The sequence below is a fragment of the Equus quagga genome, chromosome 11 (genome assembly GCF_021613505.1).
Source record: "Equus quagga isolate Etosha38 chromosome 11, UCLA_HA_Equagga_1.0, whole genome shotgun sequence".
Taxonomy (NCBI): Eukaryota; Metazoa; Chordata; class Mammalia; order Perissodactyla; family Equidae; genus Equus; species Equus quagga.
Window position 1 is genome coordinate 33,613,548 of NC_060277.1, and position 27,249 is coordinate 33,640,796.

The 27,249-nt window shown below is 37.6% G+C and overlaps 1 protein-coding gene across 2 annotated transcripts in view; it reads left to right on the forward strand.

Annotated features, from left to right (window-relative positions):
* FBXL4 (F-box and leucine rich repeat protein 4) overlaps nucleotides 1-27,249 on the forward strand; it is a 66,915-nt gene that overhangs the window by 2,530 nt on the left and 37,136 nt on the right. Inside the window, exons 2-4 of one of the 2 annotated variants that reach the window (XM_046677321.1) lie at nucleotides 14,105-14,222; nucleotides 14,864-15,447; nucleotides 22,253-22,598. In XM_046677321.1, the coding sequence (XP_046533277.1) occupies nucleotides 14,936-15,447; nucleotides 22,253-22,598 (858 nt within the window). In that variant the 5' untranslated portion in view covers nucleotides 14,105-14,222; nucleotides 14,864-14,935. The remainder of the gene's footprint in view (nucleotides 1-14,104; nucleotides 14,223-14,863; nucleotides 15,448-22,252; nucleotides 22,599-27,249) is intronic. The other variant, XM_046677323.1, reaches the window with a different exon arrangement.

Genomic DNA, 27,249 nt, shown 5'->3' on the forward strand with positions numbered 1-27,249 from the left:
TCCTCCACAATGTGTCTTGATGAGTGGTGTGTAGGTGCGTTTCCTGGGATCAGAACCTGCAAACCCCAGGCTGTCAAAGTGAAATGCACTAACTTAACCACTGCACCACTAGGCTGGCCCCATACAGTAATTGTCTTTCTCTGTCATACTTGCTTTGCTTAGCAAAAAACTCTCAAGGTGCATCCATGTTGTCAAAAATCACACAATTTCCTCTTTTTTATGGCTGAGTAGTATTCCATTGTATATATATATACCACATTTTCTTTATCCATTCATCCATTGATGGGCACTTGGGTTGCTTGCAAGTCTTGGCTATTGTGAATACTGCTGCAATGAACATAGGGATACATAGATCTTTTCAAATTAGTGTTTTCACGTTCTTTGGTTAAATACCCAAAAGTAGAATAGTTGGATCATATGGTGTTTCTATTTTCAACTTTTTGAGAAATCTCTGTACTGTTTTCCATAGTGGATGCATCAGTTTGCATTCCCACCAGCAGTGTACGAGGGTTCCCTTTTCTCCACATCCTCTCCAATACTCATTATTTCTTGTCTTTTTAATGATAGCCATTCTGATGGGTGTGAGATGGTATCTCATGGTAGTTTTGATTTGCATTTCCTGACTTTGCATTGTGTATTAGCAAGTGTAGTGTGTCTCTCCGCATCAGCTGTGACTTGGGACATTCCGTACCTCGTTCTAGCAGCTCTACGGGATAAACGCCTGTAGGAGTGATCCCTGAGACAGCTTCACATCCATTTGTATTTTACCATCCCAACTGGACATCTTAAATATAATGAATTTTCAGGTGTTGCTATAGTAGATGCTTTGAAACTCTGTTTGATTATAAAGTAAATGTATATCTTAGAAAAAAAAAGTCAAGTAATACAGATATAGCCAAAGGAGAAAATGAAAATGTCGTGTGCCCACCTACCTTATGACCCCATTTCCCAGAGATCATCACTATTTAATCATTTGTTCTTTCTCCTTCCAGACATTAAAAATACATGTGAATAAGTCTACATTTGTTTCATAAGTTGCAGTGTATTGTCTATAATTTTCTATAACTTCCAGTCAGTAATAATTGATGAGCATATTTCTATGTCAGTGCATATAACATTATCTTTTTAAAGTCTTTTTGGTATTTCATTGTAGGAATAACCAAAATTTATTTAACCAATCCCTTGTTCATATTTACACTATTCCAAATTTATTTCCATTACAAACAATACTACAGAGATCCTTTTTGTATGTATGTATTTGCACGTTTGTTAATTTCCTTAGTGTAAGTGCTTAGATGTGCAATTCCTGGGTCAAAGGCTACATACATTTTAAAATATGATGGATTATGGAATATTGCTCTTCAAAAGGTTGTTGTAAGAGTAAATTTATACAGTTTATAAGAATGCTGCTGCTGCCACGTCATTGCTGAGAATTGTCAAGGATCTGAGATTTTACCCTACTTGCAAGCTAGCAGTTTCATGGATACTGGCAGAAGACATGAGACTCCTGGGTCAGAGACAAAGCAGAGCAACAACAGTAGCCAGAGTATCACATTTCTTGTGGTGCTTCCTTGAGCCCCAGTTTCTGCAGGGTGATGTGACAATGGCCAGATGACTCTAGCACATGTAGTAGATTGCATTACAGGAGAGGAACCCCGAGCTTAGGGAACCTGACTCTTTCATAATGGGCTGCAAGTAAACCTGCTTAAACTCTGCACTAGAGAGAGAGAGATTATCTTTATTATGCTGGGTAGTAAACAAACCTGCCCTCTACTCCAGAAGGAAAGCTCTCTTTATCTGTGAAGGATGTTTGCTATATAAACACCCTTGAAAAGATAGTCTGGAACAAAGGCCATCAGTACTCCTGCTTATAAGACATGCAAACGTGTGAGAGACTTGTGAAGAATTGTCTCAAAACAATCACTGCTAAGATGATACAGTCATTTTGTACATTTTAGTAATTTTATGGATGGAAACTTTTATTATTGTTGTAATTTGGTATTTCTTTGCTTATTGATGGAGTTGAATATCTGTAAATGTTTGTTGGCCATTTGTAATCTTTTGTTACTCATTCATATTGTTTGCTTAGTTTTCTGTTTAAGTGTTCCTCTTTTTCTTATTAATTTGTGATAACTCTTTACATATGGTAGCTATTAATGACTTGGTGTGCCATTTGCTAGAACTTTTTCATAATCTCTTTATTTAATGCTATTTCTGGGAGCTTTTGATATATAGAAATCTTGTATGTGATATCATTTCTGTTATTCTCTTCCTTTATGGTCTGAGTTTATACCTGAAGATTATTAAAATACTCTTTGTACATATTCTCTAATTGGATATTTTGTATCATATATTTAGATTTTTTAAAAATGCTATAATATTCTAAACTTACTTTTAAAAATGTCTGGTCATTTTCTCAAAACATTTATTTTAATAAGCTGTCCTTTCCCTGTTGTTTTGACTTAACACATTTTCATAACATGCTGTATCTTTATTTATTGTTTTCTCAAAACTGGAAAATCAGTAAGCAAAATATATTAGTCTCCTGTGACCGGGAATTTGGTTGATTTCATCCTTATAGATTACAGAGATTGTTCTTAGTGGATTTTAATCTTACAAAATATAAAATATCTTTTTCTGCCTTGTTTAATGATTTTTGCCTTGGACTCTACATTGTCTGACATTACTGTTGCTATCTCTGTCAGTTTTTTGTGTACTGGATAGATCTCATTGTTGCCCATGTGTTTATTTTCAGCTATTCTTCATCATTTTGCTTTACTTTCCTCTCCTATAAACATCAACATCTTATAGCTGGACTTACTTTTCCTTCCAGTTTTCCCCTCCCAATTTGAAAGTTTGCCTTTATTTATTTATTTGCATTTTTAAAAAACTTTATTTTAAAGATAATTATAGATTCACATGCAATTATAAGAAATAATGCAGAGAGATCCTGTGTTTACTTCACCCAGTTTCCCCTTATGGTAACATGTTGCCTAACTGTAGTACAATATTACAACCAGGAAATTGACATTGTTACAACCCACAGGTCTTATCCAGATTTCATCTGTTTTACAGACGTGTGTGTGCGTGTTTAGTTCTCTGCAATTTTATGTAGATCTTGTGACTACCACCATAGTCTAAATACAGAACAGTTCCACTATAAGGATCTCTTGTGCAAAGGGGTTTATCTTTTTCCTTTTTTTTGGTGAGGAAGATTGGCCCTGAGCTAACATCTGTGCCAATCTTCCTCTATTTTATGTGGGATGCCGCCACAGCATGGCTTGATGAGTGGTGCTAGGTCCACGCCTGGGGTATGAACCTATAAACCCTGGGCTACTGAAGCAGAGTGCATAAACTTAATCACTATGCTACTAGGCTGGCCCACAAAAGAGTTTATCTTTTAATAGGAAAATTTAACCTATTCATATTTCCTTTTTTTCTCCCCTTTGCAAGTTTGGAAATTTTAAAACCATCTATAACTGACTTTCTGTTGCTCTCACGATTCCATTTAATAAGGTGGGACCTTGACTCCTTGCTTTCCTCACATTCTTGGTTTTATTGATTTGATTTCTTTTTTTTATTACTTATCTTCTGTTTTTTTCTCTAACCATCCTTTTCAACTTTACCAGTACTGTATCTATAATGATTTGAATTTAACTATAAGGTCACTGATTACTGGAACATTGTATCTTCCTCTTTAAAATTATTTATTTTAATTCATTTGTTCTTTGACTAAAATGCTTTCTTGAGTAATGTTTTCAAAAAGAGTTATGGGAAGTACACTTGCGTGTCTAGAAATATCTTTCGTTTTGTTGTTTTTCTATGTGAATAAGAGTTTGAGTCAGTTCTTTTCCTTTAGAATTTCCAGAATATTACATATCTTCTAACATTTGCTTGAATTTTCATCAGCTTCAGTCTCTTCTTGAAACTGTGTTCTGGGTCACCTATCATTATTTTCATTTTTAATTTATTTTAACCACCATCTTTTTAATTTCTGGGAACTTAAAAATTTAAAAAAATTAGCTTGTACTTGTTTTATGGATCCAATTCCTGATTAATTCACACTAACAATAACAGTAATTACTTTAAAATGATCCTTCTATATTTTTGCATTAACCGTTATTGGAAACCCTTTGCTCTAATCGCCCAACTTTTCCCCCATCTTTAAGATGACTAATTCTACTCGTATATATAAACGCGGAGCTATATTCACTATATTGATATTGTTCCTGGTCAGGAGTCTTTGTGAAGTCATGAAGGTCACTTTGCTCTTTTCTGGCCAAGTAGTTCCCTCAGGCCAGCTGAGTGGTTGGGGCTCTGTGATCAGGCTTTGCTCTGCGTGTAATGAATGGGTAGGACATGCCGACTCGTAGCTGTCTCTCAGGGTGTGCTGGTGAAGAACAGATTGATAAGCTAGGAGGCCCATAAACAAGCCGATGCTGGAGTTTCAGATCTTCTACTTGACTTATTTTGTTCCAAAACAAAGACTGAAGACAAAAGCACATAGAACAGTTCCGTCACCCTAAGAATTCCTTTGTAGAATTGCTACCCCTTTCTAGTCATTGGAATCAACCCTGTCTTCTCCCCTACCTCCCTGGCAACCACTGATGTTTTTGCCTTCCCTGTAGTTTTGTCTTTTCCAGAGTATCGTGTAAATGAAATTGTTTAATCTGTAGCGTTAGGGCGTGGCTTCTTTCACTTCTAAAATGCATTGTAAGATTCATCTGTGCTATTGCATGAATCAGTGATTCATTCTTTTTTTGTTACTGAGTAGTATTTCGTTGTATGGAGGGACCACTGTTTATCCATTCACCTGTTGAAGAACATGTTAGATGTTTCCAGGTTGGCGTGATTATGAATAAATCTGCTATACACCTGTGTTTGAATATAGGTTTTCAGTACACTTGGGTAAATATCCAAGAGTGGGATTGCTGGGTGGTTGGTAAGGGTATGTTGAACTTTATAATTATCTGCCAAACTTTTCCAAAGTGGCTGTACCACTTTGCATTCCCACTGGAAGTGTTTGCAGTATGCAGTTTGGTAACATCTTAAAATTTGATTAATCTGTAATTAATGGTTCCTAGATTTAAAATATTAAATACTGTCCATCCCAGGGTTTACCTTTTGGACACTATGCCTGCTACTGCTCTTAAGTAAAATGTTTGCGAGGACCCACAAAAATGTGGCATAAAAAATGATGATTAGACTTAATAAAAATGGAAAACTTTTCTGTTTAAAAGACATTATCAAGTAAATGAAAAGGCAAGCACAGAGTGGGAGGAAATATTTGCAGAACATATATTTGATAAAGAGCTTGTATTTAGAATATATAAAGAACTCTTACAACTCAACAAAAAAAAAACACCTATTTAAAAAATGGTCAAACTAGACATTTCACTAAAGAAGATACAAATGGCAAGTAAGGACATGAAAAGATTCTCCACATCATTATTAGTCAATTGAGAAATGCAAATTAATACCACAAGATACTACCACTCACCCACTGGAATGGCTAAAGACTGAAAATATTAACTGTTGGTGAGGATGTGGAGCAGCTGGAACTCTCGTATATTGCTGCTGGAAACGCAAAATGCTAGAGCCATTTTGAAAACATTTTGGCACTAGAAACAATCCAGGTGTCTATCAACAGGGGAATGGATATGTCCATACAATGGATATGATTCAGCAAGAAAATGGAACAAACCACTGACACGTAATAACAGGGATAAATCTTAAAGATAATGCTGAGCAGAATAACCTGGACACAAAGTACATGCATATTTCACTTACATGTGACTCTCGAATAAAGGACAATCTGATTTATAGTGACAGCAAGCAGATCAGTTTATTCCTGGCCCAGGGAGGGCATGGATGATTGGGAGGATGGACATAGTCTATGTCCATATCTTGGTTGTGGTGTACACTGGTATATGTCTTTGTCAAAACTCATTCAACTGTGCACTTAAAATGGAGTACATGTTTTGGAATGTAAATTATATCCCAAAGTTAATTTAATAGTAATACACCATTTTAGTTAGTTGTTCTTTTAGCTTGAATGGCTGACAGTGGCATACCTATGATCTTGCACTAGGATTTTTGTTACAAAGGCTAACTAAATTCAGTATATTTTTATTACGTAAAGTGCTCTTTGTTTTAACATACAAAACTGTATAGCTAGAATTCGGCTAAAGTAAATTCACATTTACTTTATGGTTTTTAATAGCTGGAGAGAGACATTATTTTTTCTCTTTAGTACATCCATTAAAATTATCCTCAGTCAGAGGCCAGCCCAGTGGTGTGATGGTGAAGTTTTCGTGCTCTGCATTGGTAGACCAGGTTTGCAGGTTCCAGTCCCGGGCATGGACCCAGCACTGCTTATCAACCCATGCTGCGGCAGCATCCCACAAAAAACAGAGGAAGATTGGCACAGATGTTAGCTCAGGGCCTATCTTCCTCAAGCAAAAAGAGGAAGATTGGCAACAGATGTTAGCTCAGGGACAATCTTCCTCACATGTACACAAAAATTATCCTCAGTCAAGTATTCCTAATTTTTAATATTCTAGGTTTTAGTTAAATGTACATTGTATATCTCCTAAAGACTTAGGGTTATTCTAAATTTGTAGTCTTCCCATTCAGATGGTCTGTTCTTACCCATGGTAAAATACAGATAATATTAGCATAGTGGCATTTTATCTAAGGTGCTTTATATTATCATACCTGTCTAATTAGAAACATGTCCTTCCTTGTCACTTTGTACCTTGGGCAGGAAGAGCATTTCTAGATCCATTTTATCAGAAAATCACCATTCACTTATTCTACAACTCTGCTTTTTTTAAAAAAAAAATTGATTCCTTAATTTCTTTTTCTTGCTGCTAAAGGTTGCTTATGAAATATTTCATAAATTTAGATATGCTTGTTAAAGTCTAGGCAAGAAAGAGGAGAGAGGAAACATCCTGCAGAATTAACTGTTCTCAATTCCTAGTTTAAATTGGTTCTCTGTCTCATCCCTTGTTTTCAGATGAGTTCATTCCCAGCTCGACTTCTTAGGTGCTTCTTGCTTAGTCCTTGCCAGTTCTTCATTAACTCAGCAAGAGTTTTGAAGAGCCCACTGGGTTCCATCCTTTTTGTATTTTTGAAACCTATTTTGATTTGTAGAAGAAAGAGACGTACTGCTTATCTCTTTGGTTTTCAAGAGTTTTCCTTGGCCTTTAGGTTTTTCTTTTGTGGATGCAAATAATCGATAACCAATCTATAAATCACAATTGGGGTGAGTTTATTATGAGCCAGATCTGAGGACCATATAGCCTGGGAGAGTCTTTTCACAAAGGAATGGAGCACTCCGAAGAAGTGGGGGTGGGCAGAGTGGTTATATACTGTCAAAGAACATGTATTACGTATGATAGGAGTGTCCCTTTTACAACATTCACTTGAGGTTGCCTGGCCCGTACAGCGATTCACATAGCAATTGATGAATACAGCAGGTAGCAGGTCTGTGGTCTCCAGCTGGGTGGTCACAGCAGGTCAGCAATCAATTCCTAGCCTAGGGAGAGATGCTTATCCTTAAGGAAATGCCAATGTGGGGGTAGTTACATCTTTGTTTATCTTAAAGGGCATTGTTTTTATCTTTGGGACATAATAAATACTTAAGGCAGATATACAATTCATGCTCGATGGCCATGTCAGGCCCTTTTGGAAAAACAAGGTCAGGCCAGGCCGAATTAGTTTGACACCAAATACCCCAATATATCCTATTGCTTGCCATTTATCTATCGCTTCCTGTTTGTTTCCCCTGCCTTCTCCTTCAGCTTTATTTGCCTGGATTTTCAGGAAGCTCTGAAGCTGGGAGTGGGCCCAGTGTCATAGTGGTTAAATTCGCAGGCTCTGCTTTGGCAGCCCGGGGTTTGCAGGTTTGGATCCTGGGCGCAGACCTAGCACCACTGGTCAAGCCATGCTGTGGTGGCATCCCATATAAAGTAGGGGAAGATTGGCACAGGTGTTAGTTAGCTCAGTGACAATCTTCCTCGAGCAAAAAGAGGAAGATTGGCAATAGATGTTAGCTCAGGGTCAATCTTCGAGATGAAAAGCAAACCAAAAAAACAGCAAAAAGAGAATCTCTGAAGCTGGTCAGGAGGCTCTGTTGTCTCTGTTCATTGACTTGGTTCAGTGAAGGACTCTACCTATTTATTCTAGATTGGGGCCTTGTTGATTAAAAACTATAATCATAATAGAAATATTTTGATTGGAGGAGAATTTACTTAGAGGAAGACAGAGGCACATAAAGTTGTAATATTCCGTCCCCAGTAGTCTTCTTCCTGATACATGTTTTTGGTACACACATTGGAATGAAATAATGATGATGAAGAAAAAGGGATGCTTTTGCTGACACTTGGCCTGTGCTCCTCCCCAGCATGTCTAATACCAGAAGTATCAACCTGTCTTTTTACCCCTGCTCTTATGTGATTGCCTCTCTTGGCCTCTCTCTTCCCTCTTGCTCTTAGGTTATCCCTTTTTTAAAGAACTTCTTTTCATTCATAGTTTTTCCAGTTTCCCATAATCACCCTATGGTCTTGATATAGATTTGGGACGTTCAAAAAAATCCTTGTGAGAAAATAGCTTTCTTTTCCCTCTCCAGTCACCTCTTTCATGAATCTTTCTTTAATTTCAATCAGAGTTTCTTTGTGGCCAAGATCAAGTGTCTTATATCTTCAGGGGCTGCTTTTGTACTAACAGAAGTTACAACTTTTTTATGTTCTCTTTGAACAGTAAAATTTCAATATGTGTGCTATTCCTTATTGGATGGTTTCAAAAGTCATACATTTGATTCTTACCTACTGTGTTTTGGTTTTTGTTATACATTTTTTCCCTCTTTTTCTGTATATCAATACATGGAAGGTTTTTGCCTCATTTTTCTGGTCCACGTATGCCTTATCTTGAAGAATCACTGGTTTCATTTCTGTGTTTATTTTAATTTTCTGCTACCATCTACTCTGCCAATTTTCAAAAAACAGAACAAATGTTTATTGAGCATATATTAGCATGTGCTAGGCCCTAAGGGTATAGTTATAATTAAGACACATCCTCTGAATTTGAGGAATTCATAGTCTATTAGGGTAGAAAAATATCTTAGCATGTAAGAAAAAGTGAACAAAATGTAAGAGCAAAGAAAAAGTGTGTGATGGATAAGGTCTGAACCTGAGCTTAAAGGATGAATAAGAGGGTGCGAAGCAGAGGAAGAGCAAGGGCGTTCCAGAGCAGCCCAGCCTCGGAGGAAGACTTGAAGATGCTGAGATGTGAAAGCAAATGTGCAAGTGAGGGCGAGGTAGATGTTCTGGTGGGTCTACAGCGAGGGTGGTGGGTGCGCGGAAGTGGAAGGGAGTGGGGAAGGCTGGTGCCAAGGTAGATGGAACGTTCTTATGTATCATTTTAGCAAAAAGACAGCCATCCTTTAATGGTACCTCTATATATTTGAGAATGAGGAAGAAGAAGACCCAGGGAGGAGACTGAGCAGAGGTTATCAGAGAGGCGGAAGGAGATAGAAGAGCATGTGGTGGCATAGAAGCCTAGAGGGGGCGGGCCAGGAAAGAGGACTGGTTATGAGTGTCAGCTGCTACACCAAATTCAAATATAATTCCACTCTTCTCGATTGATAGTTTCCTCCGTTCCCCAATGTCTTGATTTCTAAACTCCACCAGAAAAGTCTTCCTCAAAATAGTGTCTCCCCATCAATTTCAACAGGATTCAGAAATGGTAACATTTAAAGTTCAGTCTTTACTTTTGATTGGTTACCACGTTATGCGCTCTGTTATATTTTGGTACTATGCTGCCAAGCTGCCTAAGCCCTCGATTTTTCTATCACTTCATTTGTCTTGTCTGTGTGGGCTATTTTGCAAGTAAGTATTGTGTTATGACTTGCCTTCAATATGTGGCTGTGCCTTATTGCCTGTCCTTTCTATCTTTCCGTATATCTTTTGACTTTAAAGTGAGAGTGCTCTTTTGAGTTTTAGACTAAACAAGTCTAAATGATCCTGGTTAGATCATCACACTGTGAACCTAGCCTTGCGTTTTCCTGGCTCGGGTTCATTCCAATTGCCTCCTTTTGTTTAGTTTGTGCAAAGTCCTTTCCCTTCCTCCTTGTTCCTCTGCCCAAGCACAAGCCGTCTTCTCTGCGGTTCCTGCCATCCTGCTTCTCTCCGCCTCATCGACTCCCCATCTCACTTCAAATCTCAGTAGTAAACATATGTTCTCCCTTGTCTGTACCTCTTAATTTCTCTTTTCCACTGTTATTGCTTTCTCTGTAATTGTATTATTTAACTTTGTTAAGCACTTTATAATATGAAAGATGTGGTTGAAAGTAAAGTTGTATTATGATAAAATCATGTCGTATAAAGCAAGTTGTTTCCCAAGGAGTCTGAAAGTCTCATGATACAAGTTAAAATGGCTGTTGTTTTGTGTTCCTTGACTGTGCTGGGATAAAAGTTCAGTGTGTTGCAGAGAATTTCTCACCTCATAACCATCGTTGATAAGTGATTGGATTAAACAGCTAATGAAATAAAGATCACCCTATTTCTAATTTTGTTAAATGGAAGTAATCTTTTTATATGTTTTGAGTCTTTAAAATTAGTCTTTTGAGTGAACTGGAAAGGAAAATGTCTCCCGAAAGGTATTTTTTTATAATCACCCTTCTGGGTAAATTTAGTGTAGCAGACTAATATTTATTTATCTGCACCAGGTGGGAAAAATCATTTTGTCTTTGAGTCCCGTTCTCCTCATCAAATGGTTACTGTGTCTTTTGCATTTGGTTCATTGCCCATTGGGGTATTCATTGGTTATCACAGATTGCCTCCATGCCTTGGCAAAAGTCCAGGCAGTACATGGACAATTTGGACTTCTCGTTGGTCGTTGCTGCCCACATGAGTCCTGAGACTATGGGTCTATTCCCTTTTTCAGCTTCATTTCCCAGGGAAAAGAAGAGTGAGCTATCCTTTCTTCTCCATATGTTCTTCCCCACCCCCAAAACACTTTTATGCGTCATCTTGGTTGGAAAGGAGTTTAGAATCAGCGAAGGATGTTAACAGTGGGTTTGCACATTTCCTTTTTTTATTTCTGTGCCTTGTTTATTTTCAAAAACAGGTTTTAACTTCATTACATTCTTTCAGATAGTATCGCTGGGAAAAGAATAAATATATTTGCTTTTTCAGTTTACTATACACTGCTTTTCCTTCTTTCAAAAATTTCTTCTGTCGTTTTTAGCTTTACCTCACAAAAAACGAACTCTAAAGATTATTGTTATCCATAGTTGGAAGATATAAAGCATCTATTTACATTTCTGCACTGAAGAAATTTGAACATGTAATACATGTATCTACCGTTTATAACTCACTTTTACAAATGTTGCCTCAATGCAAAATTTTGCTTAACTTTAAAACAGCTTAAAAATGATATTGCCCATATGACAATCTTGCTACTTTTGATATCCCATAACCTACAATGGTGAAAGCTAGCTGGGAAACAGTTACAAAGTTTGTGGCTTGGTGTGTCAAATAGAATTTGACTTTCACAATTTGTCTCAATCTTTTTGCCAAGAATCATTATGAAAGTTCACTAAATGGTGGTATCTTACTTTATGGATGTTTCTTTGGTTTTATAAAACTTTTACTTTCTGATAAGTGCAGTTTTATAAAGAAATTGAAAGACGCTTTGCTGAAGCCGTTTATAGACCGTGGAGTGAGAAGTGATGTCCAACAATTATACTGTCAAACTCATCCATGCACCTTGGGAGATAAAGTTTTCTGTCCTTCCCGCGAAGATTTCCAGCAATAGCGCAGCCACAGTCTTCCAGATCAGCTCATCTCTCCATTGAATTGGATACTTGCACAGTGTTATTTCCTGAATTTTATTTTTGCAATTTAAGTGTATTTCATTAATTCTTTTGAGAAAGAGAAGGACCAAATAACCTCTGTGGAACATAACACTTCTTAATTTGCCTAGGAGCCTATTTTGAAATAAAGTATATATGGTAAAAGAAAGAGCTGCATCATTTCAAAATTTGGTGTTAAGGATTTGAGATTTGTGCAGCTGTAAAATATTTTTTTATTTGACAGATTTATATTTATGGTGGGTGAAATGTTTGAGTAAAGAAGTGGTATACTAGATAATTACTTTTTCCTATATTTATAACATGACCTATACTTCAGCCCTTGGGTGTTACACTTCCTGAGGTGAATCTTGCTCGTTGATTCATGAAACATCAGCACTAGGAATGTGTGCTGCAGAAACACCTTGTTTATTTTGGTACATGCTTTGTTACTCTTCTATAGCAAAAGTCTTATTCAGATTGTTCCGTTATTTCTTATTCGTGGGGTGCGAGTTCCTCCACAGTCTACCTACTGACTCCGCCTCATCGTGGTTCCTGTTCTCTCGTGGTCTGAAAGTTTTCGCCGTGCTGCATCTTTACTGTAACTGTACTGTGACGTAACAGTGTCGTCTGTTCAGTGTTGTGGAAGCATCCCTGCAAAGAGGTCTTCATCTGCCCCTACCAGGTCCTAAAGGTTTACCAGTTCAGGACTACTTTTTCTTTTTACATTTTTTGGCTTGAGGTGGGGATAATAAAGCATAGGGTAGTGTGAATTTAGGCCCACACTATACACGGTACTTGCCTAGCAGGGTTCTGATTTCCTCTGGTGACTTTCCCCCATTGCCTAAGTTGATGTCATGTCTCCTTGGCCTTCCTGGCCAGTGAGCTAAGCTTTCGCATTCCTGGTTTCAAAGATAGGGTGATCTTTCTTAAGTTTTGGCTTTATAAAAGTCCTTCCAAATGTACCCTGTGGCTTGAAATAACCTCTCTGCATAGGTGTTAGAAAGTCCCCTGATAACCATTATGGCCTATAACTGGTTGCATGAGTCATATCACCTTCAGCTCCTGCTCTCAGCTCTTTGACTTTTCCTCTTTGTTTCTCACACCTTGAATTTTCCTCATTTGTTTCAAGCTCAGGTCTTTATTTGCTGGTTTACTGGTTGTATTTTGTCATTCATTTCAGTGTGTGTGGATGTGGCTGAGATTGAGAGGCAGAACGATGCTGTTATGTAATTTTAAATTATTTTAGCTCTTTATAAATTTGTTTGTTCATCACCTGTCAACATGTCAAATATTTGGTGCCTACTGTGTATTGAGTACTTTGAGAAATCAAGATATTTGGCTAGATTCTCTCCTTCAAAAACTTGGTCCTGATATAGGCCCTTGTAGAGCTAGGGTATACATTTGATACAAAGATGGTGCCAGTAGGTGCCGGAGAATAGCCTGCTTATGTGGAATAAAGTGGTCGGAAAAGAAATGATGAGGTAGTGAGACTCGAGGTAAAACATGAAGAATGTTTAGAAGTTGGCTGAATTTATTGGGTTAAACAAGAAGAAATGGGGCTAGCTTGAGGATAGCCTTGAAGCGTCAAACCAAAGAATTTAGATTATATCTTGTGGTAAGAAAAAACCATGGGAGATTTTTGAGTGTGAGGGACATTTAATGTTTTATAATCTTAATGCTAAAGTTTTGAAAGCCTAGCACGTTTCTCTCTGAAGAAAAGTTGGTACATTCTCCTTCTTTACTTAGAAGTTAAACTCGAGACTTTACAGGTACAAAAATAAGTATGTTGATTTCCCTGTTTGTGTAGACAAGAGGTTACCCACTCAATGCGGACAGGGGTCAGGCATGTGTTATAAACTAGTAGAGCTGGGTGGGAACAGCAATAGTGGCCTCCGGAAGAGCTCAGGCCTCTTTTCACAGGGGTCCTCTCAGTTGTTAAAGGTTGCAAACTAGTCCAAATTTAAAAAAACACTGTTTGGCCTCCATAAAATATCTGCCAGCATAGTATGACCCATAAGCTCTGGGTCTGCAACCTCTATATAGAAAGGGTTCATTATTATATTTTTATTACATTCTATCCTAAAATTTAAAAAATATATTATTTAAAATTGTCCACAAAAATGTGACCCGTTCAATTAGAAAGTGCTGTGTCTAAGAAGTAGCTTTTTATCTATGATGATAATCTTTTTGGGAGATTTGACTTACTAAGTTGGAAATAAATTATTTTCTAAAACTCTTGTCTTACAGGTAAAAGAATGTCACATTTCAACTTTTGTACCTGAAATGAGCATGCAATTTTCAAGCCGCATGGATGGATGCCAACTTTTGCATTTCGTGTGTGTGTCCTGTGACCATTCTATCTGGAGTGAGTGATTTCTAAGAGTAGCTGGCAACAAACCAGATGCCAGCCAGCCAGGGACTGCCCTAACAAATAATGCTAAGGGTTATAAATTAAACACTGTCTGGTGATCTGTGATGTGTAAGGCAGTTAATTTAGCTCGTCTGGATTAACCGTCAGCTCCAGAAAACTATATTCCCATAATGTGAAACATGTACTTAGTGTGTTTAGAAGTGAGTAATAATTAACAATAGGGAATTATTTACTAAAATGTGAAATTATAAAATGCCTAAGATTCTTTTGGATTTATAGTATTTCAGCAGTTCACCATATATTTTAAATAATTTTAATTTTAAAAGTTCAAGGACTTTCTTGAAGGATAGTTATAATTTTGTATAAAATAGGACTTTTTGGATCATACATCTTCCATTGCCTTATAATATCAGTTTTTCTTCCCGTATAGCATAAAATTGTATTCATTTTCAATATTTAGGTTTCTTAAAAATACATTAGATAAATTATACCAGAGATTCACATTTACAGTGAGTTTTGTTCCTTAGTTTCATTCTGGGAGATTACATTGAATAAAAATCCTGTTTATTAGCTTCTTCATGCATTTTTCTGCTTATTTAAATTATTTTACTTCACCAAGCCATTCATTTTTTTAGAACATCCTTCAAAGAGTTCATGCGTCTTACTGAGGACACCTGACCTTTTGAAGCTTCATAATTCACATCTAGATGTCACCAGTCTTCCCCATGTTAACAGTTCTGACTATGTTTTATTATATATGCCTTTGGCGCCGAGCCAGGACAGCTACAAGAGGAGAAATGATGAACAGCCATAGACCCATAGAATCAAACAGCCGGACTTCCCCTCTCAAGGCAGAGGTGGTCCAGTATGCCAAAGAAGTAGTGGATTTCAGTTCCCATTATGGAAGTGAGAATAGTATGTCCTATACTATGTGGAATTTGGCAGGTGTACCAAATGTATTCCCAAATTCCGGTGACTTCACCCAGACAGCTGTGTTTCGAACTTATGGAACATGGTGGGATCAGTGTCCTAGTGCTTCCTTGCCATTCAAGAGGACACCGCCTAATTTTCAGAGCCAAGACTATGTGGAACTTACTTTTGAACATCAGGTGTATCCTACAGCTGTTCATGTTCTAGAAACCTATCATCCTGGAGCAGTCATTAGAATTCTAGCTTGTTCTGCAAATCCCTATTCCCCAAGCCCGCCAGCTGAAGTAAGGTAAGACTCATTTTTTAATGACCAAGTTACATGACTGAAAGGTTTTGGTTGTTTTAATATTGGAGGTCTTTTTTTATTGGAAGCATTGTCTGAAGTAATTTCAACAAATTTGATTTGTAAACAAATCTGATCATAGTATCTGCCCATTTTACTATTACTTGTTGATATTATCAGTTTTTAGGTCTTTCTATGACTTTATGAGTTAATTCATTCATTACATATTTGTGTATTACCATTGCTAAGCATTGTTCTAGGTATTGGAAATGCATCAGTGAACACTTAACAAAAATAGACAAAATCCTTGCCTTTATGAGCTTATTCTAGTGACAGAGCAGTTTGTGGGCACCCGTTAAACTGTAGGACCCCGGCTGCCAGTGGAGGAGGAGTGGGGGCAGGGATCAACTGCCACCTGACACACTGCTTCCTTGAAGTCCCTGTCCCCTTGGCTCTAAGGGACACCTCTCCAGCCCACCAGGACAGCAATGCAGAGTACAGCTCAACTCAAGCTGGAGACTGCTGGTATAATCTTTATCTGTTCTTTTCAGAACTACTTTGATAATTCATTGTGAACAATATTATTAATGAATCAATTTTTTTAAAATACAGAAAACCAGCATCCTTTAATATACAGCTTTTTTTTTTCCTGAGAGGAAAAAAGTACTTCAGATAGGATCCTTCCTTATGTGAGAATTCTTTTATTGGACTCTGTCATTCTTTGCCTCTTTCTTACAGAGTTACTTACTTTTTTCCTAAAAAGCTGAACAAATTTGGGGATGAGATCTAAGAAACATGTAATGTCTTTCTGCTAATTGAAAACGTAACGTCTGCCTAACTGATTTTGAATATAAATCATGCTCGTGGGTTCCTAGCTGAGACTTGTAGTGTGTGATTGGGATTAAAGTGACAACTTTATTTACAGATGTATCTCTAATTTGCATAACTGATTTTTAGCTTTATTCCACAGAAAATACCATTAAATTTGAAGAGAAAAAGAATCTAACCAGTATATATTATTGGCAGAATAATAAAGAACTTTTTAAATTTTACTGATTATGAAATCAATAGATGTTTCATTGTTTGAAAAACTTGTTAGAAAATACCAAAAAAGAAAATATACAGGAAAAAAAACCCCTGCAATTCTTCTGCCCAGATTCAGTAACTATTAACATTTTGTGAATTTCTTTAGACAGTCAGAAAGATTAACACCTTCTCTGCCAGTTCACTGCTGGGAACAAAACAGAGAGGCAGACAGACCTGGCTCCTATTCTTTGAGTTCACAGGCCAGCCTGGAAGACTGTGATATCGCAGAGAGCGTCTGTTGTGGAGGGAAACACCTCATCTGTGGGGCTCAGAGAGGCCTTCCCTGAGGAAGAGACGTAACTGAGACCAGAGGGTTGAGGGATTATTTTGGATAGGAAAAGTGGAGAGAGAAAGCACAGGCAGAGGTGAAATCCTGAGGTGAGAGCTTGGTGTTTGAAGAAGTGAGGAGAGTCCAAGAGTGTAAGAACCAGCTGTTGAAGGGCTGCAAGCGCAGGAGTGGCATTCTTAAGATCTAGACTAGTGGTTTCCAGACTTTGGGATTTCCCAGAGCTTTGGGGTCCAGTTTCCCAGAAGCAGACCTGGAGAGGACTATTCTTGTGCAAACGGTTTGTTATGGAAGTGCTCCTGGAGAAACTGGGCAGGGAGTGGGGAAAGTGCTGGAGGGAAGGGAAGAAGTCAGGCCAGGATGCAATGTCACCTGAAGTCCCCGTCTGCCTGGAGGCAAACTTGCTAGGGAGCTGGGCTCTTACACCCCTGCACCCATGTGTCTTGAGCTATGGGCTGAGGGAGTAGGAAAAGGAATGGAAATCTTCCAGGCACATTCCCCTCTGGATGCAGAGGCTCCAGGAGCCCAGGCAGTTCTCTGAAGAAGGCTGCATTTGGAAGCCCTTAGGAGAAAGCAAGCAGGTCTGGAGGGTGGGCACACAGAACCCACCAGAAGATCTGAGCGGAGCACAGGTAGGGAACGTTGGCTAAGATAAACTAGAAAACATAATAATAGTATAATAAAAATTAGAGGACTGATACAGGGTTCTCAGATTATTTACTCTGCTAAGTAAGCACACATTAAAAAGACAAACAAATGAGATAGCAACATCATTTATCATCACCATCATTTCATGAAAGAAAACTCAATTTCTACTGATAAACTAGCAGATCAGAGTCTCTAATAAAGAATGGCTGGCAATTTTACATGTATACGTGTACATGTATATGTGTGCGTATTTTGATATATACCAATGTGTTCCTTATTTTTCACATTTAGTAATAGAAAGCTTCATCACACGCAATTGTTTGGGACCCACTGGACTATACTGCCTATTAAGTCATTGAGCACATGGTTTTATGCCCACCTTCAGAGTTGGCAAACAAGAGTGTGTTGGAGTAGCTCAGGGGTATTTTGCAGGAAATAGACTTGAAGTCCCAGAACATTCAAATTTTAAAAGCAGCCTTCCCCCATTCGTCTGGCTGCATTTCTTTGTTCAGTGAGTGAAGTAGGAAAGTTATAGGTAGTTCTATAAGATCTCAAAGTCTTCTGACACCTTGCCTAGTGCCATATTAAGAGAAAAGTAAAAAGGAAATATAGAGTGTACTGGTCCTGAGGATAAGATCTTAACGGATGCTTGTGTAAGAGTCAGAAAGTCGCCTAGTGCAGGGTTCCACGTGAGAAGAGAGAGACAGTGAAAAGAGAAGAAGAAAATGACAAAGTCAGATCAGATTGAAGAAAGTCATTGGAATAAACTTATTTGGGGATAAAATTTAGTGGTATGGATCTTGGTTTTTTTGAGTGTTAAAAGCATTATAACTATATAATATTAAAGTTAAGAAAGCAGGGAAAGAAAAAGTGGCTGTCACAGAGAGAATTTGCTGCCAAAGGGAGTTGCTTAAGCAACGATTCCACAAATTGGTCATATTCTGGTCCTCTTGACTTTATGGGCCAAGAAACTTGATTGTCTCATTTAAATCACAATTGACCAGACCCTTTACTGGTTGATTCTTTTTAAAGCAGATGCCAGTTTGTTAGTTCCAGTTAGAGACGGGCTGGGAGGCAGGCAGTGAGTAGGTACACCTATCAGAATATTTTTCTTTCGTTTGTTTTTCTGTTCTTTCCTTTCACTTGCAGCTGGTGAAATGGAACAGTGTTAGCAAGAGAACTTTCTTTGCGCTGGCTGCTAGACATGCTTACTAACCAGGAGAATTTTGGTTATAAGGAAGGTTTGGCCATTCATGTGCCTGGCTTCCAACCTGAAGGAAAACATGTTTTCTCTGGTTTCCCTTGATGAACATCTCTTTCTGTCTTGTCTACCTGCTGCTTCCTGGGAGCCCTAGACAGACTTTCTTAGTAAGGTAACAACAGGTCGACAGTCACAAAGACAGAGTGGTTTGTTTCTTTGTTTCTAGGCACTGGATGCATGGTTCCGTTATTCAGTACAGTCAACAGAAAGAGAAATAAATGGGCCGGTAAAGAGAATGCTATTGGTTACCATCCCAGAATTAAGTGCTCCAAGAGCAGACTGAAGCACAGCCTGAAAAGCATTCCCAGCTGAATTTTGCACATATGATACCGTACATTTAAAATACTTACATAGGACGTCAGATTTGTCCGATTTGTCCAGTAGATAAATACAGTATTGTGAGCATATACAGTAAACATGTAAAAGTACAGACTACAAAGGCCATGGCTTACAGTAGTTTAATCACGTCAACACTGCCCTGGGTCTGGGGGATTAAAAGAGTTGGGGCTGTGTCACAGAGAGTGTGTGTGTGTGTGTGTGTGTGTACACACACACGCACATGTGTGCATTGGTTTGTATTTGTTTCCTTGTTTTCACTGACTAGTTTTCAAGATTCAGGCTTTAGTTTTCCAGAATAAAAAGATATTGGCATATTCTCTTGTTGGGTAAAATAGATACCTTTCTCTTTCTACTTTGAAATAATATGTTCCACTTCTATTAGGGAATTTTAAACAAAAAGTCACCGTAATGTAGATCACCCCAAGTCAATTTGTATTGGTCTCATAGTTAATGTTAACTTAATTCAAATGGCCACAGACCTGTAAAAGAATTTTTCTGTCTTTTTATCATTTTTCTTTGTTACTTTTTAGATTATCAAGAAAAACCAAAATAAAACTGATACTTGAGAGTTTTTAAAATTTAGACATATTTTTAAATATTTTGATATTATTCTACTTTAAGTATGCTATCATATTTACAACTTGTATATAACTAAATATATAATGTTCATGCTATATAGAAGTCAGAAGCAAAAATGATGCTAAAATAGCATTAAACTTGGTAAGTTTAAACACACTAGAAGTGTTAAGGATGTCAATTTAAAGCATCGTCTTAACCTTGTCCGTTCTGCAAGGTGGACAGAGAGGACTTGAGTAGATTAACACATTATTAAAATAAAATATTTCTACTCTAATCAATGCTTTTCTTTAAGCTTATATTTGTAATTTTATAATGTAATTTACATTATAATGAAATTCAAGCTATACATGAAGAACATATGTTCTCTGTGTATTCATTTATTGCAAAGGACCTGTCAGAGGTGATTTCTCTGTTACATTGTTAGTATTTCTGTTAAGCCTTGTAAAAACCCCTCGTTGAAGCTCAGCAGTAAATTGGGCTGGTTTAGTCCACATGTGTTGTGAACTAGTACTGGCAGTTATTTCACAGGGGCCTGAACAGTCCCGTTTCTTAGACATGAAAAGTTCCTTCAAGATCATCTGATGTCATTTTGTAGGAGCAACAAAAGGATGAGTAAAACCAAAGTTTGAATTTTCTGATGCATTCCACCATTTATGCCATGATTCTTGGAAGTATCCTGTCCAAAATTAGGAGTGTGTCTTCCCACCAACAAGTTCTAATGTTTCGTCCTTTGGTTCCACTGTACCTGGGTGGCTGGCTCGCTTAGCTGTATAGGTTTACATTGGAACCTTCAGATCACTTCCATGGTTAGGAACCCTCAAGATTGTTGCCCTTCAGCTCTAGGGGCTCTTGGGTCTAGGCTGGCATTCCGTATTTGCTTTTCTGCCTTGTCACAGGAAGAAGAAGATGCCCAGCCTGTTTTCCTTTCCTCTGTGAACCTGCCACAGCCTGCTCTGTCCCTTGGAGCTCTTCCCCAGCTTCCCAGGATTGGTTATAGAGTGGGACCAATCTCTCCATTCCTACTTTCGTGTCGTCTCCAAATAAAAATACTCACAGGCTTAAATTTATGTTTGATGGGTTTTAGTCCTAATTTTCAAGAGAGAATCAGCAAAACTAGCAAATGTGGGGTGATTATAGAGGTTCTGGTAACTGCAGAAGTGCCCACTGTTATGTTTAGTGATGTGTTTACTAGGATCCCCATTGAGCTTCTGATTTTTGCTTTTATTCCCAAAGGTAGGAATTACCATACTTCCTTTCTCTATTCTCCCAAGATTGGTGCTCTCTGCCCTTTGTGCTCCCATCTTGGCCTAAAAACCTTTAGGTTACCTGTATGTTGATGATTTCTATAGTTCGTGCTCAGATTTCTTCCCTGAGTTTCACATCGTTTTGTCTAGTTCAGTTTTCCAAATGCCTTGTTGTAATCAGATTTTACCTACATCTCAATAGGTCATTGGGCCAAGGAAATGAACTGACAATATATTAGAGGGAAAAAAACTCTCATGTGATTAATACATGTGTGAAAACATTTTAAGTGTTATTAGTAATCAGTGAATTATAAATTACCTCATATGGAGATATGGCCTCTATGAAATTAGAGGTTATTTTTAAAAATGAATAATGCTTTCAGTGGTCATTCTTATATACTACTGGCATAAGCTTCTTTGAAAGCAGTTTGTAGTGTGTATTGAGAGACTTGAAAATAGTCTTTGAGATGAAATCTTTATTTAAAATATTCTGCTAAGGTAAATAATTAGAAATAGAAGAAAGATGTTTATTAAAGTACTTTTTGTCTGTGTTTCTAATTGTTCTGATATATTAGGAAACAATATTAGAAATGGTTACTTATGACATATATGTAAGAATATGATGTATCTAATGATACTATAACGAATCTTTAAATAACTTAGGGAAATAGTTTTATAAGAAGGTATATATGAAGAGACGGAATATGAGTTGGACCTTAAAGAACAGTTGGGCAGATAATAGTAGGTTGTTCATTTCCTTGGGGGAAGACAACATGAAAAAAGACACAAAGGTGGAAATAAGTTTATTATGTGGAAAGTAATGGTTAATCTGGCTGGAAAGTGGGAGTTCATTTTGGAGGAACAGGAGAAAATGTTATTTACCTGTTATGTGGTAGATACTTGCTAGGTACGAGATGACTAAAAGATGACAATAATGGAAATTTAGGATAAGGGTATATATGAGACAATTTCATGACAAATTGGACAAAACCTACCGACTGGATAAAAGAAAATCAAAGATAATGAAAGTTTTGCATTTTTATGATGCCAGTAAAGCCGAATGTCGCTCTTCATGTGTCCCTGTCTGCCTATTCCAGTTTTAACTGACCAGTGTGAAATCTGCCAAAAAGGACTTTCTAGGAGTGGTGAAAATAATTTAAGTAGTAAAAATATTTTAAGTAGTACGATCTATGGCATTTGGTTTTTAAATTTTTTTCATGTCCTGGAAGCAATACTTGTGTTTGTTCTATTCACCTTATTTAATGCCTTTGCTTCACACTGTCATGTATTGGGCGTGGGGCCATAACCATAAGGTAACAGCAAATCTCATTCTCAACGGTATTATAGAGAAGTCTCTTTCTTTGGCAGATGGGAGATTCTTTGGTCAGAGAGACCTACGAAGGTGAATGCTTCCCAGGCTCGCCAGTTTAAACCTTGTATTAAGCAGATAAACTTTCCCACAAATCTTATACGGCTGGAAGTAAATAGTTCTCTTCTGGATTATTACACTGAATTAGATGCAGTTGTCTTACATGGTATGAAGGACAAGCCAGTGCTTTCCCTCAAGACTTCACTCGTTGACATGAATGATCTAGAAGATGACGACTATGAAGAAAAGGATGGTTGTGGAATGGACAATCTTAACAAAAAGTTCAGCAGTACTGCCCTCAGGGAAGGGCCAAATAATGGATATTTTGATAAACTACCTTATGAGGTAAGCCAAAGATATTTAGTAGTAATAGTGGACATAGCACTATAATTTTTAAATTTTTTGGTCATGATTTTTTTTTTTTTGCTAGACATCTGAGAAATAGAAGCATTGGTAAGGTGTGCATAATCTGATGTATTGTCTATTTTGATTTTGGAAAAACTAGGCAAAATGATGTTGAGTAATTTCACCGCTTTTGTTCTGGGTTGACTTTAGTGATTCTGGATAAACTATTAAATATATGTTACTATATCACGGATTAACAATAACCAAAATACATAAACCAATTATAAATTACACTCCACTTTAATTCATAATTATGCAATGTAAATATGGGCAATGTGTGCTTAACTTTATACCAGTTATGTTAAAGATGATTTGCTATTAAAAATAAGAGCATTAACAAGATTGTGAGAGAAATGTTTATTCTGTTTAATAGTCCACAGTTTCTCCAAGTGTCATTCATTCTTCTATACTAACTCTATTCTGTATTCTTCTAACTAGCTATAATTTTTGTTCTAGACAGGTGCAGAGTGCCTTTATCGAAAGTCTTTTTTTCAGTGTGTCCCTACAGGGGCATTGCTGCAGCAAATTTAGCCTCCCTGGCTCCCAGGCATCAAATGCCAGTAGCGCACCCCTGGGGCGGGGGGCGAGGGAGGGCTGGGCCAGGTATTTCTGTGTCCTGCTGAGAACTGCTGTGTGTGGTTAAAAATAATATAATCAAATCTTTTAAAGAAAAATGTATAAAGTCAACTTTTAACCAATTCAGACTATCTCCCCTTCCAAATTGGTGAGTATTTCAGGTTTCAGTGTAATAACACAGGTAGCTTAATTGCATGGAACCATACGGTAGCCCCTTCAATGCGTGACGGTAACTGTAATGCCTGTGCAACATCTTACAGTTAAAATGCTATGGTGCATCCTGTGCAGTAGCGAAAGTTGCCACATGAAGTTGAATTTAAGGATCCAAGGTAATTCAGTCAGTAAACCATGGGACCAGGATCCAACCTAAGCCTTCTAGGTCAAGTCTTGTGTTATGGAAAGGAGGCTTCGCAGATTGGACAAGACCCTCTGGCTCTTAGTGGACGGAAGGAGAGAAGACGAAGAAAGAGTTGAGCTGGGGAAAGAGAGGAGCATTGGATATTGACAATGTTGTTCTGAGGAGGATCTGTCCTGGCAGCGGTGGGAGCAGTTCGTCTGGAGGAAACTAAATCACTTTGATTCTTACCCATTTCCTAAAACTACAAAATAGAAATTTAAATTCAGCAAATATATTTAAACAGTTTATTGAATTCTATCCAGTCCTGATAAAATGCTTGACACATAGCAATCAGATGATTAACTGATGGGAACTTCAGGCAGAGGGAAGAGATTGTACAAAGGTGAGAAGACGTAAAACTCTGTGACCTGTTTGGGAACTCCACTGTTTCATTATGGCTGGAACAGGATTTGGCAGCAGAAGCTGCAAGAAATGAAATTGGATGGAGGCTCAAGGTGGCCTCAGTGAATAACTCCTCAGGACATCATTCACATAGATGACAATGATTGGGACCTCCTAGCGGTGGCAGTGCATGCACAGCCTGCTTGGCTGCATCATAGAGGGCCCTGTGGGTTTTACCAAGAGGTTTGCATTTTATCCCTTCAGCCAGTGGTCCTCGAGGTGCTGTGTTTCTCCAGTACACAGCAGAATCAGTTGGGAGAGTCATAGGTACTCCAGACATTATAAATAACTTACTTTTGGTGAAAAATTAGAGCAGATTCAAGATTATAGCTGTAGTAATTTCACACTCACTTTGTCGGGTTCTCTTATATTCTTCATATGCTTTTTTTGAGTGGGAGAGAAAGGTGTGGAATAATAGCGAACATTCCAGGAATTATCCATAATATGCAGGCATTTTTGCACATGCTTTGGCTCACAATTAGCATAATTGCCCAGGTGTTTGGCCTCATGTAAATTTTGTCTTTCATATGTGTCATGGTATAAAAAATGATTGGGAACCTTTTCTGTAGTTAGTAGGGAAACATTGAGGGTTTCATTTTATTTATTTTAAAAAGGAGAATAACAAAATGAGATTTCTGTCTTAGATTACTCTGTTGGTAAATGAAGAATAGACCAAAAGGTGGTCCAGGTGGGAGGCAGAGGCATCAGTTAGGAAGCTACTACAGTGATTTAGTCAAGAAATGATGAAGCCCTGGATACTGGAAGGTTTGGAAAGGCGAGGAGTGGGAGAAATATTTCAGAGATGCAGAAGGTAGAAATCAAAAGTAACTAGTGAATGTAGAGATGAAGCAGAACATCAGAGGGACTTTTAGGTTTCTGGTTGAAATAACTTGGTGGATGGACATGCCATTAACCGTAAAACAGTGGGGGAAGGTGGGAAGAGCATTTGACTTTGAGGTGCCTGTGATTCATCAGAGCAGACCTGTCTGGGTGAAGACAGTAGGCAGTTGCTATTTGAGTTTGAAACTCCAAAAGGAGGTCTGAGTTTGTGTTTGAGTGAGTCTGCTTGAAAGAGGGGAGGGGCACCATGGAGATAAAATTGGCAGCAAAACTCTGTGGAGTGTGAATAAAGGGTCAAGAATAGAATTCTGGTAATACTAACATCTAAGAGTACCATAGACAAAGACAAGTCAGAAAGGGCACTTGGGACAAAGATGAGAGTCTTAAAAGCAAAGCAATAGGAAACTAAAGAGGTGTAAAAACCATAAAAAGGATGTAGTCAGCCACATTGCTGCAGAGAGCCAAGTGACAAGTGCCCACTGGTTTTGGTCATTGGGAGATCTTTGATAATCCTTTACTGTTATCAGTTCAACAGAGCCATGACCATGGGGTGAGGGATGAGAAAATCTGACCATATTTAGTTAAGGCATCAAGGAGCAGGGAGGAAGCAGAGACAAAGAGTGTTTACTCTGAGTATAAGCAGAAAAATACTTCTGTTAATATACTCTAATATAGGCTCTAACATGAATAAGACTATCCACCAATAAGGAATAACACCTGGCATCAAAACTAACACTCCACCCCTTTATTTTACACTCAAAAAATGCATATCACAATGAAGGAGAGTATGAAATTATTACACATATTATCTGTTCTAACCTACCTCTTTTTTCTTTTGCTGAGGAAGATTAGCCCTGAGCTAACATCTGTTGCCAATCTTCCTCTACTTTATATGTGAGTCACTGCCACAACATGGCTGATGAGTGGTGTAGGTCCACGCCTGGGGTGCAAATCTGCAAACCCAGGCTGCCGAAGCAGAGCACACTAAACTTAACCGCTAGGCCCTGGGGCCAGTCCCCTAACTTAGTTTTTAAAGGGAGAACAGACAAGTGAGTGGTGGATGACAGCAGAATGGGAAGATTTCTGTTTGTGATGCAGGTTGGGAGAGATTTGAACATGTTTATTTGCTAAAGGGAAGGAGCCACTAGAGAGGGAAAGGTTCCAGTACATGCAGGGGGTTTAATCACTTTGACAAAGTCATGTAGATGGAACCAAGAGATAGAATCTGAGGTCCTCGAGGACGTTAATTAGCCATGATAAAAGCAGAGTACCACGCGTAAAGAGTTAATACTACAAAACACTGAATGATTCCATAGTGAGTACAAAAAGACACTCCTTTAAATAAAAGTTACCCAAATTATTTAAAGGAAATCCAAATTATTTAAAGGAAAAAAAACATTGAAATATATCCAGTGGTAAAATGTTTGCATAGTTGAAAGTAATTGTATTATGAATAGAGTGGGTTTTGAGAGCAGATAGAGCAACTGTGTTTTGGGGGTCCTTCCCAACACATCACATCCTGCATTCACCATGGTATCAAATGGTACTTTATGCTAGGATACCCCTATATAAAAACACGTTTTGACAGACACTAGATACTGGATGAGTAATGATTTATGGGTATTGTCTGGGTAACAGGCCTGAAACCTGTTATCTTTTATTTAATGAAAATCCCAAAGTGTTCTTTCACATGTCAATGTCATGGTCTCCATGACTTTTCATTGTTCTTTTTCTATTTTGATGTTTGCTTAAAATGTAATATTAAGGATCATAGAATGTTTTCACACATTATGCATCTTTGGATATTAGTGACTTTTGTTTGGAATAATGCCAGAAATTGCTGGGAGTTATTTAAATTACAAACAATCTGGAAAAAGTAAATTATTTATCCTCTGATACTGGGATATATTTAACTTTTAATGCCTCTTTGCACTAACTGCTTAAAAATTCTACTGAAGTAACTTTTAATATTATAGTTAAAACAACACATTTTTAATTCATTCTACAAATGTTTAAGGTCCTACTGTGGCCAAGCCCAGATGGCTCATAGGTTCTTTCAAACATTTAAGAAAGATAAATCCTATATTATTTAAACTGTTTCAGAGCATAAAGAAAAAGGAAAGTTTGGGGCTTTTTTATGAAGCCAGTGTAATGCTATATCGCACAAAACTACAGACTAATTTTACTTCTGCAAACAAATAAAATATAGCAATAGAATTATTTTAAAAGATAATAGAATCATTCAGGATGTATTCCTGGAATTCAAAGTTGTTTTAATATTAGAGAATCTATATAATAATACCATAGTACTAGGTCAAAAGGAGAAAAAGCCCATGATCATCTCAGTAGATGTACAAAATTGGTTGATAAATGACA